Consider the following 27112-nt stretch of genomic DNA (forward strand, 5'->3'; position numbering starts at 1 on the left):
TAATTATCAAGGAATCCACTCCCGTAAAAAAAATTAAATATATTTTTTGTCTGAAATGTTGTCTTTTTTAAATTTATCTTAAAATGACCATAGATAATTAGTTTTTTTACGCAATTCGCGCCATGGCAATAGTTTTTGCCGCCTAACCTTGTATTGCACGGTCCACTAGGTATGAAATATCGTAAGCCAGTTATGAGGTGTCACCAACCGGCACAAAAAGTGCGTGGAACACAGTTTTTTAACAAAAAAATGCTCTTGACACGACTACAAATATTTGAAAAAATGCCCTCTTTTAAAGTATTGCATTGATCTGTAAAAGTTTTTTATAAGGAATATATCAATATAAAAATGAAAAGTTTAACTTTAATGTATATTTTTTAAATAAATATACTTAAATATTATTAAAACAATATAAATAAATATTTAAGTATGTTTTAGCGGACCCTGGCGCTAGGCCGGGAAAACGCTAGGTTGAAGAAGATTTAAGTATGTTTTAAAAATAACTCAAAAATAAAATAGTAATTAATTAATAATTGCCATAACGTAAATTTGTTTTTTTTTTATTTTTCGACATAAAATATTTTTTCTACGTTTAGACTGGCTTGCTTTAATCACGAGATTTTTTTAACTCACAAATAGTCCTTAAAATAAATAGTAGTTTGATTTACACAGTCCTTAAAGTTAAACAAAGATACTGTTATAAAATCTATCAAACATTCAATAAAATCATCACATCAAAACTGTCATCTCTTTAAACTCCGTCAAGCAAGAGTTAGATAGGCAAGTTCGGATAGTTAACAAAAACCTAATTACCGGCCGAACCACTTCCTTGCCCCGAACGAGTATTATGATTACGAATCTTGAAGTCGATCAACCGTGGGGCCCTATACAAACTTTACTTCGACAACTCCTCCATCCACCCCTATAGCTATGCTCGTAAGAACCATATTGGCTTGGGTAATGGTAGCATCAACGGCAAAATGTTCTTGTTCTTTGTACGCGCAATTATATCTTTGACAGCCGTGTATGCCGGTCTCTACACGTACACTTGCCGGCACAAGTGTAATTAGACGTACTACCGAATCGTTGAAATCGGCTTAATCTGTTTTAACATTAGTTACATTCTGAATGTGTGATTTAGATTTTATATCACAGAAGGTTTGAAAATGGTTGTTAGGAGCTGCTAATTCTCTATTAATTTTTCAAATCCAATTTGTAAATCAGACTTGTGAAGAGAACTAATTAAAATTTCAGATGCGTGGGTAGATTTAAAAGCAGATGAGATAAAAATCGTTGTTGGTTGTAAGCGCGCCTGTACGCCGCATGATTATCGAAGCCTTATTCGATGCGGCATGTGGGCTAGGGGCTAGATCATTGACACAGCCTACACGCCGGCTCTCGTCACCTGCTTGCCACACAAAAAAACGCCGGCTTTTTTTCACTCGTCAAATCTAGTTTTAAATGACCGAGCTTAAAGAGCAATTGATAAATTCATGCCCAATTGTACAACGTTGTTGATAGAAGACAACATTTCAGACAAAGCAATTTGCATTCTTTTAAATTTTGATTTATTGTTCTTCCAGCCAAATCTCAACGGAGGATCTCGAAATATTCCATGACACCCAAAACAAAGCGTAGAATACGAAGACAGAAACCGTATATTTTTGTAAGATAGTGCCAAATAACCACTCGATCGAACGATCGAAACGATATTATACTTTATATTTAGATAGACATTTTTAATTGCCAAGATGATGGAAGGAAGGACAATCGACTACAGGCCGGACGGGGGCGGTCTGGATTACCACAACTCGCCTCTAATGGCGGAGATACCCGTCGACAACTACTCCCACATACACAGGAGCATAGAACACCTGAGGTCCATAGGGGTCCCTCCGCCCTTAGACCACCACCGCCATCTCGCCACCAACCTCACAGACTTGAGGCGATACGAACACCCCGACGAAATGCCTGAAATCAAGCCGTCCGTATTAAGACTATCCGAATTTAAAAGTGGTTTGCAAGACATAAGGATACACAACGACCAGGAGAACGAGGTGCAACGACAGATGACGCCGCACGACGACGGGCCCAAGGGATACAGCGCGCCCTCCACCCCCCTTTCCGAAAACGGCGGACATAGCATCCAGGAGGAAAAGGTCAGAGTTTTTGCTTTTATAAAGATTGGATCAGCATCCTTGAAGGCTTCGGAAGTCTTCAACGTTACCTGACGTCACGAGCCTGGTAATATTCGGTGGTTTAACACATTGTTCGGGGATCATTATACAGAATCACGATGCACGAGTTTGTTCCGCGTAGCGATTAATCTCGAGATGATCCTTACGCTCATCAAATTAAGCTTTAATTTGAGTTATCATGTCGTTGGCGGTTTGATCTGTCGACTTTATCTGACTAATTTTGTTTCCACGCTAATTCGTATACGGATTTTCAACTAAATCAACATGCGTATTATCTTTAGCTCTGTATCTTAATTGTATATAATTATTTATTCCGACAAGAGTGTCTTAAACATGCGCAGGGGCAGTTTAATGTGTTCTTGTTGGAGAGCTCTTAAATAAATAAATTCTTCAATACGTATTTGGTTTCTAAGTACGTCTATTCAATAAGATGTTTGCCTAGCAATTCTTGACACTTCCCTGTTCATGAGGTAAATTTTTAATAGCGTCTCTCAAACTCTTTTGATTCAAGTGCCATTTATACATAGATTTATTTCTTTTCAACTCCAAAAAGCCGTGACGCGAATCTTATTAGCATAAGTCCGTAAAAGTATTTATTTCCATTTAAAGTGGTTTCGAGGGTCCAATTGGGAATTACTCTGATACGCCATTTTTCTTACCTTCTGACGTTCCCTAAGTAAGTATAAGTCTGTACTTATTTAAGGTAACAAGACTTCCTTCTGATTATAAATTAGAGTTCAATAAATTAGTTGTTCATGTTCATGTTCAAATGATGGATTGCTAAATCATGTTTAATAAATTATTCATCAACGCTAGATTTGAAGCGCATTTTTTCATTAAGACTGACAAGGACTTAAAATTCCGTGATTCCATTGATTTTATTGATTTCCTTGTCATCGTATGCAACAATAGAGCTACGCCTACAATTGTCATTATGGAAATTAATACCACGTTTTCCTCAAGCATTATCTACTAGTCCACTTTACACACTGGACTTCATCATCTTTATACCTACTGGGATTGATAAATTGATTTATCTTCAATCAGTTACTTTGCTTTATAGTAAATATGTATTTTTTCGTCAACTCCTAATGCTACTTCTTCATTAGCTCCAAAATCATCGTCGCCACAAAGCAAATCATCCTAATTGTTTAATTCGACAATTGTCGGAATGAAAGCCTTAGAGTGACGGCAGTCATTAGTGTCTGATGAGTACGGATGTGCCTTGAGCGAGCCAAGGTCCCCGGGTCGCGCAGAGGTTGTATAGGACGATACCTATTGTCTGTGGGTTTTTTTTTAACAAATTCAATTACATAGATAACGAGTGCTAATGAATTTTGTTTGAATTTTGTTCCGGGAGATTGGGATCTTTGGTTTAATTTCGGGTTTTGGTGCTAGTTGATGCGCGGGCGCTTGTGGAGTTCGGCCTTGACTTTATCGCTCACATGCGTCTTTAAATCATTATGTATTACCTGCATGGTTGTTACACGTGAATTGTACAACTGATCGAGTTTACAACATTACATTTTGTTGATTATACGTAATGAGCTTTTCCTAAATAAAAGTTTCATTTAGTATAATTATTTTGTCTACTAAACTGCTTTAAGGTTTAATGTTCTAATGAAAAAAAATCTAATAAGACTTCTTTCAATAGTTCCAACTAAATATACATATTCCAAAAGTATTGACACGCTTTCCATCCAATTTTACTCATCCATATAAAAAGTCTGTATTTTTGATGGTAATATTAAACATGGTAATATTAAATATACATATAAACGGTAATAATAATTAGTCACACATTTTTTCCTTACAATATCCAAGAAATGGACACAGTTGATAAGCGTGACCCGGTAGAATTCGAAGGTCTCGATAAGGACCCCTCCCGTAACGATAAACTCTGCTAGTGGGTATTTTGATATGCGAATATAGTGATGTGTCTCCAACTCTCCATAGGCATTAATATTTATTCAAGGCCGATATTGAAAATTTTAAATACTAGTGCCAAAATCTTTGGAGATCTTAAATCAAATCAATCACAATCATTTACTAATATAAATAATGTCGAGCTTATTGGATTGCAAACGATTTACGCTTATCTACTTATACATTAATCACATAAAGCTGGTCAAGCAGATCTTGTCAATAAAAAAAGGCGGCAATTTTGAAAAATGTAGGTGCGAAGCGATATCGTCCCATAGAAAATTTGAATTTCGCGCCTTTTTCTACTGACAAGAATTGCTTGACCATCTATATATTCTTTCCACTTGGAAATAATTTCCTCATACTTATGCCGCAACACTTTAACAACTTTTCATGTAGATACTCCAACTATCTCTTTATGCGCTACTCTTAAGTCTTAATCCTTTTTCAAAATGCCAGAAATCCGATGAATGGTCAGGAGACTGTTAAAATTGAATGCCAAGCCATACCCCTAAAAATAAGCCTAAGCCTAAAAAATACCACAGTAAAAGTAGGCTCCTGCAACCGCCTCGATGATTTTTGTGAAACATTTATCAGATTACAGCTTTTAAAGCTACGAAAATCATCGAGGCGGTTGCAGGAGCCTAGCCCGGCTGTAGCTACAATAGTATCTTCTTGACAAGTCCACAAATGCGTAAGTGCGTGAAAGACAGATGCTTTATCACGGACATAAAGGCAATACACCATCTGTTCCCTGTTTTCTTACGTCAAAAGAAGCCTGTTCGAGAGCCAGACATACCAACATACGCATTATTTCTGATACAATACAAGTTAATCAACTGAACTTATGAGTTGTCCGCTTATACGCTGAATTAGATATTTGTGTGGCCTTGTTGGGATTTTCCGTAACATTCTTATAAGATTACAGAGTTCTTCCTAATATAAGACATTAAGCTAATTGAACTTTGGAACTTATGTCATGCTTTTAAAGAGTAATTCCTGGCCGCGTAGCCAAGATGCCAATCGCTTACGCTCCGTATAGATCGAAACGCAAATGTCACTGTCGCACTAGTATGAAAGAGTGATAGAGAGACACAAAGCGTTTCGTTGTCGAAGCGATAGCGATTATCAGATTATCACCTTGGCTAGGCCGGCTAAAAAGACAGTTTTAGCTTTTAGCATTCTTGCGTTCTTTAATTTTTCATTTACAACATTACCAACATTTCCGGTGACTTCAGCGGGCGCAGCATGGTTCCATTTTTATCGCCTATCACTATGCTCGTTACTTTCGCACTTACATACTTGTTAGAACGTGACATGCATGGTGACAAGCGATAAAAATGCGGCCGTGCTACCGCCGCAGTACTGTATAAAACATATTATCAACGTTTGAGTGCGTTCATTGCCTTATCAGTTGCATCACATTCTATCTAATGTTTACACAAAATACATGCGATTTGCTTACTTGGATCCGCTATCTACACGAGCGAGGAAATGATTACCAAGGTCGCATATATTAGTGTAAATGGGTTATACCTTTTTAGTAGGTATTTTAAATACAACATCGATATATTTAGAAACTGTCTCAACCAAATTTGGCGACCCGAAAGTGATTTCGTGGCACCTTCTCCTTTTTCATGTTTCTCTGCTTGTGTAATTTTCTTTTTTGTGTTTGTGCTCACGAATAAAATATATGTATTTTACATTAAACAGTTGTTCACTACTTCTAGATCGGATTTTCTGTCTTTTAAATTTAGCAAAATATTCACACCATCGAGCCAAAGTCGGGAACACACCTGCGGTCGTAAATGATAATCGTGTAGATAATACATTACTAAACAACATGTTGTGTGAGTAGATGGGGGTGTACAATGTAATACAATGTTCTTTAGCTTCTTAACTACTCTTTTATGTTACGCTTAGTTCGTTCATAAAGGGCGTAGGGTTGTCTGATTTCAAATAACTCTTATAATTCAGGTGACGTTTGTATCTTCTTGAAAAAAAAGGCGGTATTTACATAGATTCCAATAATACGATTGGATTTCTGTTTAATACCTACAACGGCCAATCTTACAATATTTCAAATTACATTCTGCATTAGAGAGTTCGGAAAGAGAAGAGTCGTGGAATGTATTGGGTCCCATACATTCCACGACTCTTCTCTTTCCGCACAGACTCTATAATGCTAACTTTCGAAAGGCTCGACCTAACCCCATTACCTATGTAAGTTTTCATTTAAGTTTGTCAATTCAATGTGTTCAATTATTCCATGTTGTTCGAGGATTTTCGCGATCCAATAGCAAGGTCATATGTAAAGTGTCACTTTACGTGCCTGTTTGCTCACCCTGTCTGACCCAAAACAGCTTCGTTTATCCCAAAATCTGACTTTCATAACCATTAACCTTCAAATTTTCGTATGGGATTATCACAAATTTGAATCTGATGAGTTTGCGACGACAAAATCCCGAATTTAAATTTCCGATTTATTGGGTCGCCTCAACAATATCTTAAATATTTATCGACACTTGAAGCGTCTGAATCGTATGTACAGTCAACAGAGATATACTTGGATATACAGAGATATAATTCAAATTTTCTATGGGACGATATCCCTTCCCGCCTACATTTTTCAAATTTGCCGCCTTTTTCTACTGACAAGATATGCTTGACCAAGTACACCTAACTCCACTGGTTACAAACTTACAGGGGGTCTAACATTACTGCATCTGATTGTACCTTTTGTAAAGAGAAAAATAACAAGTTTTTCGATTACGATTTAATATACTCACGTCTCTGATAAAAATACTAAGAAAATTTAACTTCAATAATAAGATCAGATGCACGACAAAGCTTATAAAGAAACTAACGTGATATAACGATACTGTATCAGCCGAACAAATATTCAAAAGCTCACAATACGAATGCTTCCTCTTTCTTTAAATTCTCAAAAACAAGCCTTAGCACAATAAAAATACGGTCTATTTTCAAAAGTTAGTAAAACAACGACATCAATTCCTGGAAATCAAACCTTAACTTTCCTCAAACAAGGTCCATTTTGAAAGCGCGCGTGCTAACTGGCCATAAACAAATTATCAATTACAATGCTACCAACATAATCGTGTGCGTATAATCGATTAGAAATATCGATCGTATCCCGCGCAAATGCGTCCGTCCGAATCGACTCAAGGTCGCATACCGACTCCTACCATTGTCAATGTCGCGCGATGACTGATGTGTTTTCTTTGGCTCCTCGCTTCTTTGCGATTTTTTTAGTTTGCCTGAAGACGTAGTTTCTTCTTTCTATTTATTAAGAATTTGCAGTGTTCTGTTTTTAACTAATTTAACTGTCATTGTTAGTCTATTTTAATTCTGTTTTTTATTATCATCTGCTCTTTGATTTACACCTATTTTAATCACTAAGCATAGTGATAGTTGTAATTCAGATTTATTTTACTTAAGTATATGTGGAATTAACAGGGTAATCCCAAATTAGTTGGATGCTGATTATAAAACCCTCATTGCCATCGTGACTTATACAAACTTCGAATGAATCTACATATTAACCCATTCAATTCAATAATGCACTTTTTACATGATACTTAGGTATGTCATATTCTCCGCAAGCCATTGTAAAATGGCTTTGTAAAAAAAATTCGAATTAAAAAAAGCTTTACCTTCTCCGCCAATCATTCAACTTCGCATCCTTATTCACCAACCATTAACAACGTTTATCGTATTAAAACATTAAATTTGGATTACCAAAACGTTAACAAAAATGTATTTATAGCGGCTAGACTTCTCAGAACCCCCAAGGACTAATAAAATACGTAAAGTAATTACGGCTGTATTAATTTGGCTTAGAGTCTGTTTTGGCTTGAGGCGGTTTTAGGAAGAGCGTTTGAATTTTGTTAGCGTGTAATTTTGATTGACACCAACCATTACGAGCACGTATTGCGTCACCATTATAATAACTACATATTATGGGTACTGGCTAGCATAGTGAGCATAGATAAATAAAAACCCGGCCAAGTGCGAGTCGGACTCGCGTTCCAAGGGTTCCATACATTAATTCCTACTCACGCTTGACTGCACATTTCTAATAGGTTTTCCTGTCATCTATAGGTAAAGAACTATTTTGTGTCATTTGTTTCAAAATTTTAGACCCAGTAGTTTCGGAGATAAAGGCGAATGGTCGGACAGACAGACAGACAGACGCGCGAGTGATCCTATAAGTGTTCCGTTTTTTCCTTTTGAGGTACGGAACCCTAATAATGCTAATAGTCTATGCCCACTGACATTAATTTCATATGTTACTATTCAAAGTCAATGTCAAAGATATGAATTTAGGCATATTACACACTTTGAATGTCAAGGATACTGCCATAGATTCGTAAAGAAAATCCAATAGGAAGGACCCAGTGCAAATATTTTTTAGCTGGCAACTATATACATATTAGCTTACTTAGAAAAAATACATAGGTTAAAATTAAATGCTTGCCAATTAATAAATTTAAGAAAACCCTACATGAATAGCCTTTCATTTTTTTATTTAACAGCCGTTAAATAAAGTGTTTTATACACTTTACGACTATTTAAATAACTCGTAATATAATGTAGTACATAATGTATATATGTACTTAATGTAATAAATAGTTACGTACTTAGTTTAAGAAATACAACAAATATTTGCATGCTGTTTGTGGACGGTTGAATTAGGAGAAACTTTATGTATATATAACAACCATAATCTGACCCTATTCACGCAAATAAATAATTTATGATTTATCTGGGGGCACGGCAGTGCCCCCGCCAAGTCGAGCAAAACAAAGAGGCACGGCCGTACCATCCTTTTCTCGAAGCGATTCAGGCCATTTTCGACGTCTTGTAATTTTGTGCTGGCTGAAGCTAGAACCCTGAATTTTCAGTTATGTATATAGGGCTTAACATACTTAAGATATATTCTCAAAAACATTATATTTGAACTTGTAGTTTAAGAATGATTGTACGTCAAAGTTCCTTATTTTCGACACTGACACACTCACTCACTCACTCACCTACGATCATCACAATTCTAAGGTATTTCTAGTATACCCACAAGCTTCAAATTTTATACATAAGTAGTTTTCAGCTTATCAAGCCATAGAAAACCTAAAAATATTGCAATATCAGTCACGTTTTAATGATCTAAGAACTGCATAAGTAAGTTTGTAATCCTATATAAATATATGCTATTACAAAGTTACTGTTGCAGTTCCTACAAATAGTAGGTAAAATAAAGGTACACTACGATGTACGATGTGAGTATGAATGAAGATGTGTTTCTTTATGATATGTGTATACATAGTATGGGTATGAGTACCCGAAAAGAAGGACTGTCTACAAAAAGAGATGAGATCCCATCAAAAATATTACATGTAAAAAGGTGCAAGTCTCGCAACGCTTCTACTACAAAAAAGTTTTGAGATGTAATGTGAAACCAAGCCGGTTACCTATTTTAATCAGTGCCAGGAGGTGTTGAAACTGTATCGATTATATATCTTTAATTTGTAATACATATAATGACTTGGCAATCGCACATAATGCTTTACTCGTACCGTACTCGTAAATATGTGTAATGCTCGAACTGCAATTAGCGCTAGCGTTATGTTCAATTAGAAATATTTTTAATAGGTGACGATGATCCTTATGTCATTATGCAGCCATGCGATGGCCAAGTCATTATACGTATTACAAATTAACGATATATATTCGATACAGTTTTAACACCCCCTGGCACTGATTAAAATAGGTAACCGACTTGGTTTCACATTACATCTCAAAACTTTTGTAGTAGAAGCATTGCGAGACTTGCACCTTTTTACATCTAAGTAATGTTTTTGATGGGTAGTATTGTACAAAACAAGTACATAACAAAGAGAGAATACAGAACCACCAAAAACACCAATAACGATAGTACTTACCGTAGCGATAAGCTGATCTAATTTCCACACCAATACTTTGACTCTACTGCAAGTTAGCATCCAATTATTTTCTCGTGCTTAAAAAATACATCACTTAAATTCCAATCTGAAAGTACTCATTTTTAGGCTTCCATACCCAAAGGGTAAAAACGGGACCCTATTACTAAGACTCCTCTGTCCGTCTGTCTGTCACCAGGCTGTATCTCACGAACCGTGATAGCTAGACAGTTAAAATTTTCACAGATGATGTATTTCTGTTGCCGCTATAACAATAAATACTAAAAAGTACGGAACCATCGGTGGGCGAGTCCGACTCGCACTTGTCCGGTTTTCTTTACCATATCTGGCTTGGTCATCGGTAGCTGCGACTATGATATATATGTCGGCGCCCGATCGTAAGATCAGGCAGATCGTAATGTTCCTGTGTAATGTTTTGACGATAGTGACATTAAACCAATATATAGGTAGGATAGGTTCGTTGGGTTGCTTTAGATGCCCGAAGGGCAAACTGTCCAGAAATAGGAGCCCCGCGTAGCGGGGCTCCGTCGACTTAGCGAACGGCTCAAAGATTTTCACGTTTCACGATATGCCTAGAAATTTCACGATATGCCTGATCTTACGATCGGCCGCCGACATTATAGATCATGCTATTCATGCTACTCGTGCCACCGTTTTCGTTAAGTTGGTAATGGTATGTTTTTACTATAGCATTTTTTGTGCTGTTTATGTCAGCAATGTATTAGGTTTAGTAGCGATACAATAGGAGACGAAATCTCTCGTATTTAATAAAAGTACCCATCAATTGGTTGTGATAAAAACTACTTTCAAAACTCGAATAAAAAATCTTACAAATGAAAAAAACTCAATTGAACATAATGTTAAATGTAGTTTAGCAAGGCATTTCGGTCAGTAGAAAAAAGGCCGCTTTACAAAGTAGGTTTGCCGGAGTATAGTTTTGGTATTTGCTATAAATTTTTGGATGTGATTATTTACGTAGGTACTACCGTTTTCTTACTTATATGACAATACTTAAACGTTAACTTATTTTTGGCAGTAGTTCTTTCACCATAAAAGTAAACAGTATTTTTGCATTATATAAGCTTTTTAGTTGCGAGCGTCCCTAGGCTACGATGACTGCTTCTCAAGCGGTATGTACGCTTATTTACCACCAACATGTCATAAAATATTAAAAGATGTAGTCAATCGCGTGACTAGGACACTACGAGCACGAATCTTCGCCCTTCGGCTTGAAAACCTCTCCGGAACACTTATTAATTTAAGTACTCTTTTGTTTATGTACTAGTACAAAGTTAATAGGCTAGGCTAAGGCACTTATTACATTTTAAAAGGGCATATGTCCCTACCACTCAAACTATACCTAAGTCCTTTTAATAAGGTATATAAATTTCCCCTCAGCTTTAAAAAGGCATAAGTCTAACACGACTTAATGTTGTATAGGTCGTTTTAGGAGTAAGGTTGTGAGTCAGTACCGAAATTGCTGTAATAGCTGCGCTCGCGCCGACACGCGATTCGGCTATCTTTATCTCGAGTGATATAATTTGGCCGCGGGCTATGGGCATTCCATAGGGTGACCATGGTTCTGGGTTTTAGTTTGGCATTTGTCTTTTTACAACTTCTTTGCTGTCACAGAAGAAATCTTCCTCTTTTAAAGGATACACACTATTATACAGTGTGTGGCCTATAACGCGGGCGGAAAATTAAAACGTAGATTCTACTCCTCAAACTAGACAATGTTTGTTCAGCGACTTTTAAAAATAAACAATTTTAAGACTACATAATTTCAAAAAGTTGTTGAAAAAAAGTTTTATTGTTTGAGGAGTAGAATCTACGTTTTAATTTTTCGCCCGCGTTATAGGCCACACACTGTATAGTGGTGTATATTTCATAGGATATACACTATTCTCACATATTATGTATATGTATATTAAAATACTAGATTTTTTTTATGCAATAAAAATGTTTGTAACTTCTGTCTGGTCATCTTATCAATGATACAAACACTTTTTTCATTATAATTTTATTTCGTTAGACATGTTTGTTGACGAATGTTCTTAGTCCACACTGAATATTGTCATACTAGATTATGAGAGGAAAGATGTTATAAGTAGGTAGGATAGACAGAGACATACATGAAACACTTGGAACTTGTCTTAACTCAGTCGAAACTTCGAAACTTGAACCTTAAAACCATAATTTTGTTGAATATCTATGAACTATTGGATGAATTGTAATAGCTCTGATATTTATTATATTCTGTTAAAATTATAGCCGCAACATCAGTATTCGGTGTTTAACTAAGATTCCCACAGGCTGAGCCTAGTGTGGGGATCACTGTACTAATTTTATTGAATTTATTGTATTTCTTGATATAATATATTTTGTTTTTATTTATTTATAAAAATTTAAGTATAGAAATTGTAATTTAAAAAATCTTTAAAATATACTTATTAAAATGTGGTCACCCTACACTGGCGCGTTCTCAGCTCTTGGTTACTTATAATAAGCACATATCTTGTATTACTTCCTTCAACCTCCTAACACTTGGTTCAAACTAAATTAAACTCTAAAAGAATAGCAATAACGACCAGTCGACTGCATTATTTCGGAGTACACCAAAATGTATTCTATGACCTTGATTTTAGATTCACTTTGTATAATAACTGAGTTTTGGTGTAGTGTAATTTTAAGTGAATTTTCCGTAATATTGTTATATTCAAGTAGATTTTTTTCGATTCTGTTTTCTTAATTGTTCTTAAAATCTTGCTTGATTAAAAAAAAACAGTAAGTATAGGTATTCAGTATTTTTTTTCTGAAATGATGATTAAATGTGCTAATTAAACACGGTACAGTGCAGAGTTAACTTAGACATATTCCATAAGCTTTTTCCGCCTAAATATTGCTTACTAGCTCACTTAATAATTTACTTATAGTTTTAAAGTACTATTTTTGTGATACTTCGCTAGATTTAGGTAATGCGATTAAAGGTCCTTTTTCCTTATAAAATAAAAAAGGTAGACGAATAAAACTTTAATTCCAAGCTATTATTATAAATTTTTATTATTCCTTCTTCTAGAGACTTAAAAACAATAGAAAGAGAAGGGTTAATATAATACTTTCAAAAGGATCAAAACAAAGCAATATTAATACCACACTGATGATCCCTTTGTTATAATATAATCGATGTAGTGTAACATGTAATATAATATTAAGTAGAGAGCTTCTTAAATAAAGCCCTTATGACTTAGGATTAAGGTTTAATTTTGGATGAGATTTATTGGGAAGTAAATTTTTTAGGCGATAGTTAGTTAAGTAGCGGTACTATACAACAACACCTTTGAATGTGAGACATGATTCTTTATTTTGCCACTGATATAAATAACTTTGTTATTTATGGTAATAATACATATAACGTAACATTTTATTTACATAGGTACAGAAATGTACAAACTTATAGCAGTTATAGCTAGGTAAATATGAAAATTAATTATTATATTCTATTAGGGTCGATAGATGGCTAAATGTGCCTAGCCAATTTTACTACTATAAATATGTCATTATTTGAACTACTATTGAACATTGAATTTGAAAATTCTGACAGAACAGTATCATATCGGAAACAGATCGAATAACTAAAAAGCGGCCAAGTGCGAGTCTGACTCGCCCATGAAGGGTTCCGTATTTAGGGGATTTATGACGTATTAAAAAAAACTACTTACTAGATCTCGTTCAAACCAATTTTCGGTAGAAGTTTGCATGGTAATGTACATCATATATTTTTTTAAAACAGTCTTCATTCACTTATTATCGTTTATATAAAGAACTGTGATTTACTTAGTATGTAATTTTTTTTAGTTTTATCATTCTCTTATTTTAGAAGTTAGGTACAGGGGGGGGGAGGACACACATTTTACCACTTTGGAAGTGTCTTTCGCGCAAACTATTCAGTTTAGAAAAAAATGATATTAGAAACCTCAATATCATTTTTGAAGACCTAACCATAGATACCCCACACGTATAGGTTTGATGAAAAAAAATGTTGAGTTTCAGTTCTAAGTATGGGGAACCCCTAAAATTTATTGTTTTTTTTTTCTATTTTTGTGTGAAAATCTTAATGCGGTTCACAGAATACATCTACTTACCAAATTTCAACAGTATAGTTCTTATAGTTTCGGAAAAAAGTGGCTGTGACGTATGTACGGACGGACAGACAGACAGACAGACATGACGAATCCATAAGGGTTCCGTTTTTTTCCATTTGGCTACGGAACCCTAAAAAATTGGCCTGTAAGATATCAAACGTTATCACGCTATATATCGGCTTCCTAGCTTTATCACAAGTGTTAAAAAACAGCATTCACGTACCCAACACTTTTCTGGAATGCCCCACATAACTTGAATAGGTACAGAATATCTTGTCAACTGTAGTGTATCGGGTGAAGTTGGTAACCGAAATGTCACATGTTATATTGAATTACATGTTGTGGTTGGAGGGTCCGCATTGTTTGGATATCATCCACATTGTAGCTCAAGTGTTCGTATTGAAACCAAAAGGTGATATAAGTAAATATTGGAAAGATAAAAATAAAGAATTTTCCCGCTTTCGGATGAAAGAAGCTCCCGTTGGCTTGTTGGGTTGGGTGGATGATGTTCCAAAAATTTGTAAAAATTTGTGAGCAACAAGATATAAATTAATTTAATTTTTTTAATTGTATCTTAACCTGTCTTATGTACAATAAAGTGTTTACATACATACATACATACAACAAGATATATTTGTCGACTCTCTCTCTGTCTCTCTCTCTTTCCTTCTTACACGTGATATGTCTAATCTGTCTTGTTCCGATTCTATCTGTTCTGTTTGTGTATTAGTTTTAAAGTTTAGTTTTTAATTTTGGGTGTAAGCAGTGTCTTAGAGACACTGCTTATGCTGAGCGGCACTTTTCGTGCGTATGTCGAAACTTTAAAGTGCCATATGTACTGTAAAAAGTTGTTCGATACAAGTGCGAAAAATAGGAAATTCGAAACGAGTGGCGATAAATTAAAACACGACCGATTAAAAATAACTATTCTATTCTATTCTATTCTACATTTCTGGATGAGACTAGCACAGGCGGGATAAATGATGTACAAAAAGAGAGGTATGCTCAGCAGTGGGCGACTGGAGGCTAAATGATGATGATGATTTAAAAATACTTGCCTAAGGGCAAAGACACGTAGCAACTTCGTGTCACATTGTCGCATCGTGCCACGACACGACTTCACAAGTGTCGCAACGTTATACTATACGATGTTGCATCGTGAATCGGGTTAGCCCAGATAGCGCCAGCGCATAGCTTGCCGTGTCAATCCCTAGAATTGTGTTAAGTATTGTTTTTTTTATGACCTGGATGCCAGTCCATTTAGCCAAATCTCATGGAACAAAACTTTGACAGTTGCCAACCCCATTGTGTTTTGGCTCTAAAGGTGTTATTTGTTCTTCCAAAAACTTACAAAGTAACAAAAAGGTCACATTACCTTTAAATATCTAAGCTTGATTAATGTACCTGTCTAAGATCCAATTAGAGGCATTCATACAACTTTGATGAATATCAATATCATTCATATTTAATACCTACTTGACGCCATAATTATTTATACTTACCTACGCATAATTATTATCTATATTTATTTGGATTTTATACAATTCACAGTATTTTCATACATGCTGAGTGACCCAAGTAAAGTACTAAATTGAAAAGCTGAATTATGTTTATGACTATTATATACAATACCTACTCTAACTAACAACTAAAATAATACGTTTCCTACTTGTATAACCTAAATTATTAAACAAAATTAGGCAAGTACCTCAGTAGATAAAAAGATAGTATAAAAGACATCAACGCACTTCTTATTCATTAAATAGTAGCGCGTTGTTGTCTTTTGTTTCGATGTTGGCGGTAGGCCCTTAGGGTGCCTAGCCAAGATGCTAATCGTTTGTGCTACGACAACGAAACGCTATCTGTCTTTCTATCGGACTAATATTTAAAAGTGATAGGTACATTACCGGTATTTTTTTCTAATCGTTGGCGTTTGTCGATGCACGATTGTCAATTTGTCATTTTGGCTAGGCCCTCAAATCAGCTTAACTACTTCTGTTAGTGACTGTACATTCACACTTTATCTTTTAAACACGTTTACATTAAAGTCGCTTCTGATCGGAATGCTTGAATAATCATATTGATCATTCTATTAATGTTAATTCATTTTTAAAATTAGACTGTATCGCTTTTTGAGTGTCTTTTTATAGCTACATTCTTTCTACCGTTTCAAATTAAAAGGTCAAGTTCAAGTTTAATTTGTTCTTTAACTTTCTGTCATTTGATTGACATGCTCTATTTTTGACTAATTCTTTCAATACATATAGCATATATCAATACAAGCGTGTGGACCATAAATATAGAGGCCAAACATAACCAATTATGTTTTGCCTCTATATTTATGGTCCACACGCTTCTTTGATGACGTCAAACCACCTGGTAGGGTTCTATAGCATTTTGGGCTACTAAAGCCTATACATAAATGCTCAAAAGAGATCTCACAACTCACATGTCGATACATATGTAGATTAAAAAATTAATTCAATATACGCGATGTAATCCGTTTTAGGTAATAGTTTTATTTTACATCTGGAATTAAAAATGATAGTGTACAAATCAGTACGTAAGCATTAGGCACTATATAGGCTAGGTCTAGAAAAATAAAATAAGTTAGGTCATGACTTCTTACAGGATGCTATAAAAACAATTCACGCTGAGCGAGGATAGGCAAATGAAGTTATTCTATTGGTTCTTAACAAACACATCCCTCGCTAAGCATCCTCGCACATCTCTGGTGGAAAATCAGCCTTAACCGACAGTGTTTGAAGTACTCGTATGTTTGCGTTTTCGGGAAGAACGCACTAACAAAATAGAGGGTCTACCTCGAACGACGTTCGACGTGTCTGTCGCACTTATAAATTCGTACGTAAGTGCGACAGAGAGGCCATACGTCGTAACGTGATTCGCGGTAGGCCCTCTGGAGTGACGTTTCTGTATTAATGAGCTGCGCTCGGTGACGTCACGCGCGCATTTAGGTGGCCTTGGGCCTCTGTTGCGTCCGCGCAGGCGCTCTCAAGTCTACAGCAGTATCCGAACTATCTCGTCTTGATTTTATGATTTGATACTGAACCGGTATTACTTTCAATTCAATACATGTTGCCCGCACTAATATAAAATTACGATGATTTTTTTTGTCGAATCTTTTTTGTGGTCGATTTATGTGAAATTAATAACAAATCAATATAAGATTTCTAGTATTCGAATGCCTCCCCTAATGTGAAACAGAACCGTGAATAGAAACGACAAACGACTAACATAGATATAAGTTCAATCGTAGTTGTTGAAGGTGACAAAGCCTAATATATTGTCATCGCATGTGTGTCTACCATTCTCACTTACCATCAATGGTTCAAATCAATTCATAGGAAAAAACCCAGAACCAGATACTACATATACAAAACAAATAAAACAATATTCATAGTCTAAATATTTTATTTAAGTAGGTAAACCCAAACGCGTAGCAAATTTAATTTGTTAAATAAAAAAAAACAACGAATAGACGAGAGAGAACACACGTCCTTTGACTTACAGCCATATTCGCACTTTAAGATACGTCAAATATTAGATATTGAAACAATATGGATTGGATATGTCAGTGTCAAACAAGTGTCAAAAGTGACGTTTCTTCAAACAAAAACTTCACTTTTGACACTTGTATTTTGTATTTATTTATTGTATACATGTACAGTACAGTGATGCATAAAAATACATGGTGTTAATTATATATCTTAGGAATAGTACATGCTACCCTGTGAGGGCATTACAATGACTTATTTCTATACTTATGTTATATTTTGTAACATCTTATATGTAGTACTAAAGTTTAGTGAATAATGGTATCATACAATTTAATTACATACATTTAAATTTATTCTCATTAATTATAATAGTATTTTGTCACATCTAATTGAGTGTCTAGTCAATTTAAATCTTTGTCATTAAGGAATTCGTCTATACTATAGTAGCATTTTTTTATCAGTAGGTCTACAAGCTTTTCCTTGAATACGCTATCTCTAATCTCGGTCGTTATACTGTGGGGTAATTTATTATATATTTTAATGGCTCTTACATGGGGGCTGTTTTGATACATTACCAAATTGCACGTCGGGATAGCTAGTAAATTTTTACATCTCGTATTGCCAGCTACTAGATTTTTGCGCATTTCATATAGGTTTAAGTGTTTTCTTACAAACATGGTTGTTTCCAATATGTATATACATGGTAGGGTTAGTAATTTAAATTTTGAAAAGAATGGGCGGGAGCTTTCTGGTACTCGTATGTTTGCAAGGATGCGAATACACTTTTTTTGCATTTTGAAGAGGTCGTCGACATCTACGCTGGCTCCCCATAGTGGCACACCGTATCGTAGCCACGAGTAGGCATACGCGTAATAAACAGATAGAGCGCAGTTAAAATCCGTAGTTCGTTTTATTGCACACAATGCGTAAATAAATTTCGAAAGTTTTGTCTTTACGTTGCTAATGTGGTATTTCCAGTTTATATGCGTATCTATTGTTAAACCGAGAAGAGTAAAGTCGCTAACTATATCGATAGGATTATTATTTATGGATAAGTCAATATTAAGAGGTTTCTTCTGGAAAGGTTTAAACTGGATGACCTTGGTTTTTTTATAATTAATTTCAAGGTTATGATTACTTAGCCAATTTGAAACGGACTCTAATATAGTTTTTAGGCGAGTATTACATTCCTGGTCGCTGGTAGTATCAAATAGTATGGATATATCGTCCGCAAAAAGTATGCATCTATCGTTTATGGCCTTTGGTAGATCGTTTATATATGCAATAAATAGTACACATCCCAAAACGCTTCCCTGTGGTATGGAACACGTGGTACGTCGCATTTTGGATCGTACTTCTTCGACTTCCCCTGTTGCGTGGTTGAAGTATTCTATTTGCACACATTGTTCGCGGTTTTCTAAATAAGATGTAAGCCAGTTGTGTGCTTTTCCACGTATCCCCATATTATATAATTTTGAAAGCAATATTTTATGGGACACCCTATCGTATGCTTTGGTCATATCTAGTAGTAAGCTTACTCCGTATCTCTTTTGATTTATAAAGTCTAGAATTTCCTGTATAAATTTGTAAACTGCTAGCGTGGTTGAATGATTTTTTCTAAAGCCGTGCTGACTGGGATCCAAGATATTATATTTTTCAAAGAAACTATATAAGCGATTTGACATTACTTTCTCATATACTTTAGATATAGCCGGTAAAATCGCTATGGGTCTATACTGACTGGGGTCTTGCGACTTTCCTCCAGGTTTAAGGATGGGTTTAATTTTCGCGGTTTTTAATTTGTCTGGGAATTGCCCGTTATCAAAAGATTGGTTAATTAGAACTGTTAAAGGGGCTTGTAACTCGGACGCGCATTGTTTTATTAATATTGGCGGGAATTCATCTATACCGCTGCATTTTTTATTCTTAAGTGAACGTATGATACGTGCTACTTCGTGTTCCGTAACAGGCTGTAAGAATAGGGAGTTAATACAAGTCGAGTTTGTAGGGCGATCGCAAGCGCCTTGTGCGCATGTGTTGCTCGCGTCTGCTCGCGACGAGGGACGCTCGCCAACTGATGCGAAATATTCATTAAAGATATCTGCTATTTGATTTGGGTTATTTGTTATGCAGTTTGAAGTTGTTAGGTTTAAGTTTTTATTGCTAGTGTTACGAGAGTTTTTTCCTGTAATGGAGTTAATTATGGACCACATTGTTTTTACTTTGTTATCTGATGCTTTAATCTGCTTTGAATAATTTGCTCTTTTAGCCAATTTAACACATTTTTTTAGCATATTTGAATATGTTTTGTAGTGTCTTGATAAAGTATTATTCTTAACTGACTGGTTTAGTAATTTTAATTCTCTTTTATGTTTGCATGACAGCTTTAACCCTTTTGTTAACCATGTTTTTGATTTCTCAAATTTTATTTTAATTCGCTTTTGTGGTATATGTTTGTCAAGGTTATCATATAATTGGTCGTGAAATATTTCATAGTTTTGGTTTACTGAATTATGCAAGGTTAGCAATTTACTCCAGTTAATTTTGTTTAACGCGGATTTAAATGCCGTCATATTATCCATACTAAATATTCTGCTTATGGCGTATCGTGATCTGGTTTGATTATTTATATTTATATTATTGATTGCGGATTTAAATGATAAGCTCTTGTGGTCGGATATCCCGTAGTCGTCCACTGTTAGCTCATAGTTTTTAATATTAGTAAAAATAAGATCTATACATGTTTTTGAGCTATTTGACTCTCGTGTCGCTTTTTTTACAATTTGCTTTAGATTATAGGATAACATTAGGTTAGTTAACCTTTGAGAAGTTTTGGAACATGTAAGCAAATTTATGTTAAAATCCCCGGTTATCAGTATATGTTTCTTTTGTTCTTGGCGTGCGATTTTATTCATAAGTTTGCCTAGGCAATCGAAAAATATCTCAATGTCACGGTTTGGTCTGTAAATACATATTAATAGAATATTATATGATGGAATTTCAACACTACAGCATTCGAAAACCAATTCTTGTGATAAGTCGGATATATCCGGTCGCTCTCGATAGTCAATATAATCTTTTAACAGGATGGCTGCACCTCCTCCTCTGTGTTCCTTACGATAGAATCCTGCCGCAAACGTATAGTTCTGGATTTTTATGTAATCTCTTTGTACTTCGGATATCCAAGTCTCCGTCAGACATAAGGCGTGGACGTGTCTGGTTGCAAGGAACGCTTCCAGTATGAAGGTCTTGTTTTTCAGGCTTTGTGTATTGTGAGCTAATAATTCGAAGTCGTTATTAGCGAAAAAACTCAGTTTGTTCTTTTGGGTTTCTCATATGATCATTTGTATGATGTGAGTTGTGTGTGCTATTTTTGCTTGGTCCGGTGGGGGTGTCTATTTCTTGTGACAGTTTTTCCTGGTTTTCATTTTCAGTTTGTTTTGTGGTACTTATTGTGTTTCTGTCCTGTCCATTGTCCTGTGTAGTTTTTTTATCCCAATCCGGTATGAATCTTTCACCATTTATTATAAGTTGTTTGTTCCGAATAATCGCATGCTTTCCGTTCCTACGCGCCGTCCACATTTCTTGTTTTAATTTCTTTAAATTTTCTAAAGTTTTGGCGTTTAGGAACTCATTAATGGTATATCCTGTATTTCTAAAATACATTGAATTATTTAGCAAGTATTTCGTCATACGTTTATTAAGGAGTTCTATCATAACTGGTCGAGGTTGGTATCGTCCTTTTTTCCCTATGCGAGACACTTGTTCAACAAAGCCGTTGATATCAATTCCTAATATATCATAGAACATGAGACTTATTCTAGAGATCAAATCAGTTTCCTCCTCGTAGTGATATTCGTCAAGGCCATATAGAACAATGGTTTTACTTGTGTCGATCAGTGTTTGAGGTGTTGACGGGGTTACGTTTTCTATGCGATTTTTTAATGATTGGAGTTCCAAATGGAGTTTTTTATTTTCTCGATCAAGGATTTCAATTTTCGACGTTGCCTCTTGTAGGTTTTGGTGAAGATTGCTTTGTTGTGTTGATAGCATATTAATATTTTTCTCGAAATCGCTTGTGAGTTGGGCGATTGCGCCGCTTATTTCTTTTTGAACCATTGTTTGCATAGTTTGTATCATTATTTGACTATTTTGTGTAAATTTCATGTCTAGTAGTTTAGAGATCTGTTCTAGTGTAACCGTTTCTGTGTGCGATGTTGTTGGTGGTTGTACTATGCGTTGATCATGCTCGTAGGAGACGGTTTGAAGTCTGCTGTTCCCCGATATTTCACGGTCATGAATTAATATTTGTTCGTCTAATGACATATTAGTTTCGTCAAGACTTGTTTGAAGCGATGATCTAGTGGCCCTATTGTCTTCTCTTCTTTTCGTAACGTTTGAGCATCTCGGACAAATCCAGGTGTAATTCCTATTTAGGAAGTTTTCCCTGTAATATGCTGAAGTTATGTTCAGGCATAAATAATGATAGGCTGCCCTGCATGTTGTACATTGCATTATTTCCAGTCGTAGGTTTATTTTCTCGTCACATAGTTGGCATTCCATGTTTATTATAAAAGTAGGCCTTGTAGCACTTGTTTGACACTGACATATCCAATCCATATCGTTTCAATATCTAATATTTGACGTATCTTAAAGTTCGAATATGGCTGTTAGCTAGTCCGATTTTGCTTATCATGCCCTAAAATATGACCGAATTTGGGGTTACAATTTCTACCCTTTACATATTTTTAACCTCAATAGTTCCCGTAATTAAACCCTGCCCAAAGTAATTAATAACGGCGAAACTAGCAAGAACAGGCGTTTAAAGTGGTCGTTATGGTAACGCCAGTCATGGCTACTAGTCAAACTAGTCATAGTCATGCAGGTTCAATCCTGAGTGTCATTCTAATAATACCGTAAAATAAAATTATGATTTAAAAAAAATGGTAATTAATCGCGTAAAATTTAGTTTTAAAATTACCTCCGACGTTTCGTGGACGGCGTTTTCTGGTGGTCTCGCGAGTTTTAAATCAGTGTTGTACGGTAAAATATGCCATATTTGCTTGAAATTTACATAATTTTAAATTTTAGATTATTATACTGCGGTAGTTACATTGATATACTTAACTAATATACCTATATACCGATTTAAAGTAGACCATCATAAATAGATCATGTTGTACCTAATACGTGAATAAGGTTGTGATTATTAAAGAAAGAATTACTGTAAAAAAAATGCAGTCGCGCGTGTTATGAAGTCATAAATTTTAATATTTGTCGACATTACACATCCTTCTTTTCCTTTCCTACTTAAACCTAAGTGAATGTTCTTTAGGTAAATAAGTAATAAACATACATTTATATTAAAGCGAATTTAAACAAATAGTCTCCGTAATACATTAAACATGAAAAGGTACCTACTTGATAACCAGTCATAATAGAATAAATATACTACAATATGTCCGCTCAATAGGGTATTTTCCTACTAGTCAAATCAGCTTCTTTTTTAGAATTGTCTAAACGATTGGTATTTATAAAAAAAATATACATTTTTTTTACGTCTGCGAGCTATAAGTATTCCAAATTTTATATTAAAGGAAAAAATGGAAAAAGTTACGCCACCCTTATGGCGTGTATGCATAAGGGAAGGGATGGAAAGATTTGCTATGTCCTGGTAGGCTTCCGTAGCTCAATTGGTTAAGAGCAACGCACGGATTGCGGACGATGCGGGTTCAAGTCCTGCCGGAAGCGTAACTTTTTCCATTTTTTCCTTTAATATAAAATATGGTATTTATATGAAACATTACACACGTGACGTCACGGTCAACTCACTTACTATTTATATTTCTATCCGATTTATTAAATAGAACTTGTGTTTAAAAATAACTGCTATCTATGTTTTTCTTATAATTATCTGATGCTTTATTTCATGCATGGTGTGAAATTAATTTTAAATACAGTCAAATACCCTATTACGTCTACCGCCATTTGTGCCACTGCAACCAACGTAACCCCACCCCCCGTCATAGACAAAATAGTAACGATTAGTTCCCGCCAAAACCGGCCACAGATAAATTAGCCCGCCGATTAGCATAGATAACAGATTTGGGCGGCCAAGACGCTTATCTTGCGTTTTACTGCTAATTTATTATAGTACCTGTCCTGCATTATATGGCTTTTAATACCGATTTAGTTGTTACTATAAACATGGCTTGGTTAACTATAGTTTGTCAAAGGACTGTCTCATTTCAAACATAGACAGAGATAATCATACTATCTTTGTCTTACACTAGTACTAGCACCAGAGAGAAGGATGAATTTGTTTTTTTGTTCCTTTACTGACAAATTGGTTTGACCAACTATAATTATCTTAGTTTAATACTCGGACTAACAGGCCAATTCGAACGTACCACTGATATCAGGAAGACATCTAACTGATGTCATTCAGCTATCGTGCATTTCGCTCGTACTTGTACGTAGGTACATGTATTGGCGCGAACGAGATGCACGATAACTAAATAACATGATTCCAATATCATTCTGATCTCGTAACTACAACAAAGTTGCAAGCCAATTATGATTTTATGAGCATGTTTTTAGATTTAACGGCCGCACTTCAATTTAAAAGTTACATTTAATATATTGAATGAATGAATGAATGAATGATAATTTATTCGAAACACACATACACAACAACACTAAAATAGGCTTAAATCTAGGTAAATTAGTAGGTAAGTAACAGTGCTGCGAGGGGTTCCAGAAAAGGATAACACTCAGCAATTATTATATTAAACTAAATATTGTGTTTAGAATTAACTAATTATAATTACTAATATCATATCAATATCCCAATAACCACAATAACAAATTATTAATAAGTGTATTTCCTTCTATTTAGTTCATTCATATATGATACAAAAGTGTTACATTAGCCAAAACTACATACTGTTGTTTGATATTTAGGTTCGATTAAAAAAACTAACCAATTGAGTCTATGCCCAGTATAACCTCTAGGGTCCCATCCCACCGTCCTAATTCAATTCAATTAAATATCTTTACAATTCAATATCTTTAATGTCAAAAACACATGTCAAAATATACAATACAAAATAAAATTAAAATACATAACTTACACTAAATTTAAAAAATCCTAACAGTTACTAATTCTCTCAAATTAAATTTAAGTAAGTATAGGTATTAAATGGAACAGAGTGGCTTTTGTTTTGCTTTGTTCGATTTAAGGTTAAACAAAACACATTCGATTATTTTTTCTAACACCATTGATTCAAATTTGACTGCCAATATTTCTTATATGGTGAGCCGCTAGATCATACTTTAAAAACTATTCTCAACCAGTTCCTTAAGTTTGCATATAATTACCCCGGCAACTGTCAAACCAGTCTGCCTGTACAGGTGACAGTGCCATCAGGCGTTTAAAAAAACAACTGCTGCCAACCTAACGCACTCTCCCATGTAATTGCGCGTTTACGGTGTATGGTGGCCCCACTGGCCATATGACCTGATTTGCACAGAATGTTAGGAAGTCTTATGAATTCGGTGGATCTTGTTTCATCGAGGATATAAAAAATACAATTTTTCCAATGTACTTAGGTTAAATAAGCGATTTTGACTTATTTACAGTGTTAAGTCGCTATAAATGTTCCAAATTTTACCTCACGGCCCGATTCGAAGTTTAAGACACGTCACAAATTACGGCTAGACACGATATGGATTGGACTTCGAACAAAAACTTTTGACACTGACATATCTGTAGGTATATCTAATCCATATCGTATCTAGACGTCAGACGTGAATCAGGCAGTAAGTATGAGTCTACGTCAAACGGTCACCAAATAAGTCAAATAACGCATTTTACCGATTTGCAATGCAAGACTGAAGTTATCCTATAAGTGCTTTGTTTTGGACGTTGTGTACAATTTACAAAAAATAATTGAAATTAACATTAAAACTTCAAATATAAATTGTCTTAATTTATAAAAACAAGTTATTCATAATTTTACATAGAAGTCATCCTTTCCGTGACATGAGATGAGCTGAACATCATTTTTACTTTTTTTTAGCCATGCACTTATGTAATTGATGGTCACAGAATTTATTTAATAGACTTCAAATTATTTAAAACACTTGACATTTAGTTTTTGCTAATACGGATAATCATTAGGTATAGAAGATGCTCCGCTGCAATAATATTTAGCTTAGCCATGTGTCCATATAGATATTGTTTAGGTAATTATAAAAATATACTGGTTTTACGAGCGAGCCATTAAAAATCACGGATAATTTATTTAAAAAGTCGTTAAAATAAAACTGGTTAATACAATCAACTAATATTCATACTTAATTGTTATAAAATAAAATAAAGAACAATTATTGTCTATGATTGTTTGCAAAATCGGAACGTGTTGACACACATCATTCGATGTTTAAAAACAGGACGCGCAGGTTTGAATTTCGAACAGGATGCTCGATTTGAGAGGGATGTTGCGATCTTAAGACCCTGCAGGTGACGTCACATATGGTGTTTACTGATCTCCCCACCGATTTAAAACCAACTGTATCCCTTTACAAATATGGTTGAGATTAGTAAGACAGTTTTGTGTGCTTTTAGTTAATAGATCTCGTGGGAACGAGAGTTTACGCATTTGTGGAAACGTTTTTTTTTTTTTTCTAAACAACCCGCGATTTCCGTTGCGCAAGTATTGTGCCAGTGACATATTAGATTTATTGGCATTCAGATTTTATTGTGATTTTGAATATGTGCATCTATTTAGGGGATTATCTTAAGTGTGAGAAAAGCGGGTAGATATTGAGATATTGCGTGATGGAGTCCTTTTATTCGGACCTATTGTTAATAAGTGATAGGACAAGCTATTACATAGGAAGTGTCTTATTATTTTATACGTTTATGGCGTTATTCATAAACGGCTGCTATCTTAATCAGTTGATGATCGCCTTTTGTCCCTATCTGTCGTTATGCCGTACCATGACGATCATCAGCTGATTAACTTAGCAGACGTTTGTTTGAGCGTTATATGTATTATTATAAGATTTATGAGTAATTTGCCATTCGTTGTTGAGATAGTTTATTTTGATACCTCAAACAGCTCGACCTAGGTTTATGTCAAAGATATTTTATCTATGTTTTTCTCTCTACCAAAAATGGCTGCACAATGCAAATTGCAATTCTTTATACAAAACCAGTAAAATTAGTTATAATGTCTATTCATAGCAAAAAGTATGTGAAAAGTGAAATACAATGTGCATTTTATAGAAATCAACGTTTTATTCAACAAGTTATCCACCATTGAACCAGTTTTTATCCTAATCCAAAA

At 34.9% G+C, this 27112-nt stretch overlaps 1 protein-coding gene across 5 annotated transcripts in view; it reads left to right on the forward strand.

Moving 5' to 3' along the window:
* The window catches only part of LOC134658376 (zinc finger protein rotund-like), a 202046-nt gene that overhangs the window by 147711 nt on the left and 27223 nt on the right, over positions 1 to 27112 (forward strand). Inside the window, exon 2 of one of the 5 annotated variants that reach the window (XM_063514048.1) lies at positions 1584 to 2159. The exons of the other annotated variants lie outside the window; for them this stretch is intronic. Within the exon in view, the coding sequence (XP_063370118.1) occupies positions 1752 to 2159 (408 nt within the window). The 5' untranslated portion in view covers positions 1584 to 1751. The remainder of the gene's footprint in view (positions 1 to 1583; positions 2160 to 27112) is intronic. 5 annotated transcript variants of the gene reach the window in all.

This window comes from Cydia amplana, chromosome 22 (assembly GCF_948474715.1).
Source record: "Cydia amplana chromosome 22, ilCydAmpl1.1, whole genome shotgun sequence".
Taxonomy (NCBI): domain Eukaryota; kingdom Metazoa; phylum Arthropoda; class Insecta; order Lepidoptera; family Tortricidae; genus Cydia; species Cydia amplana.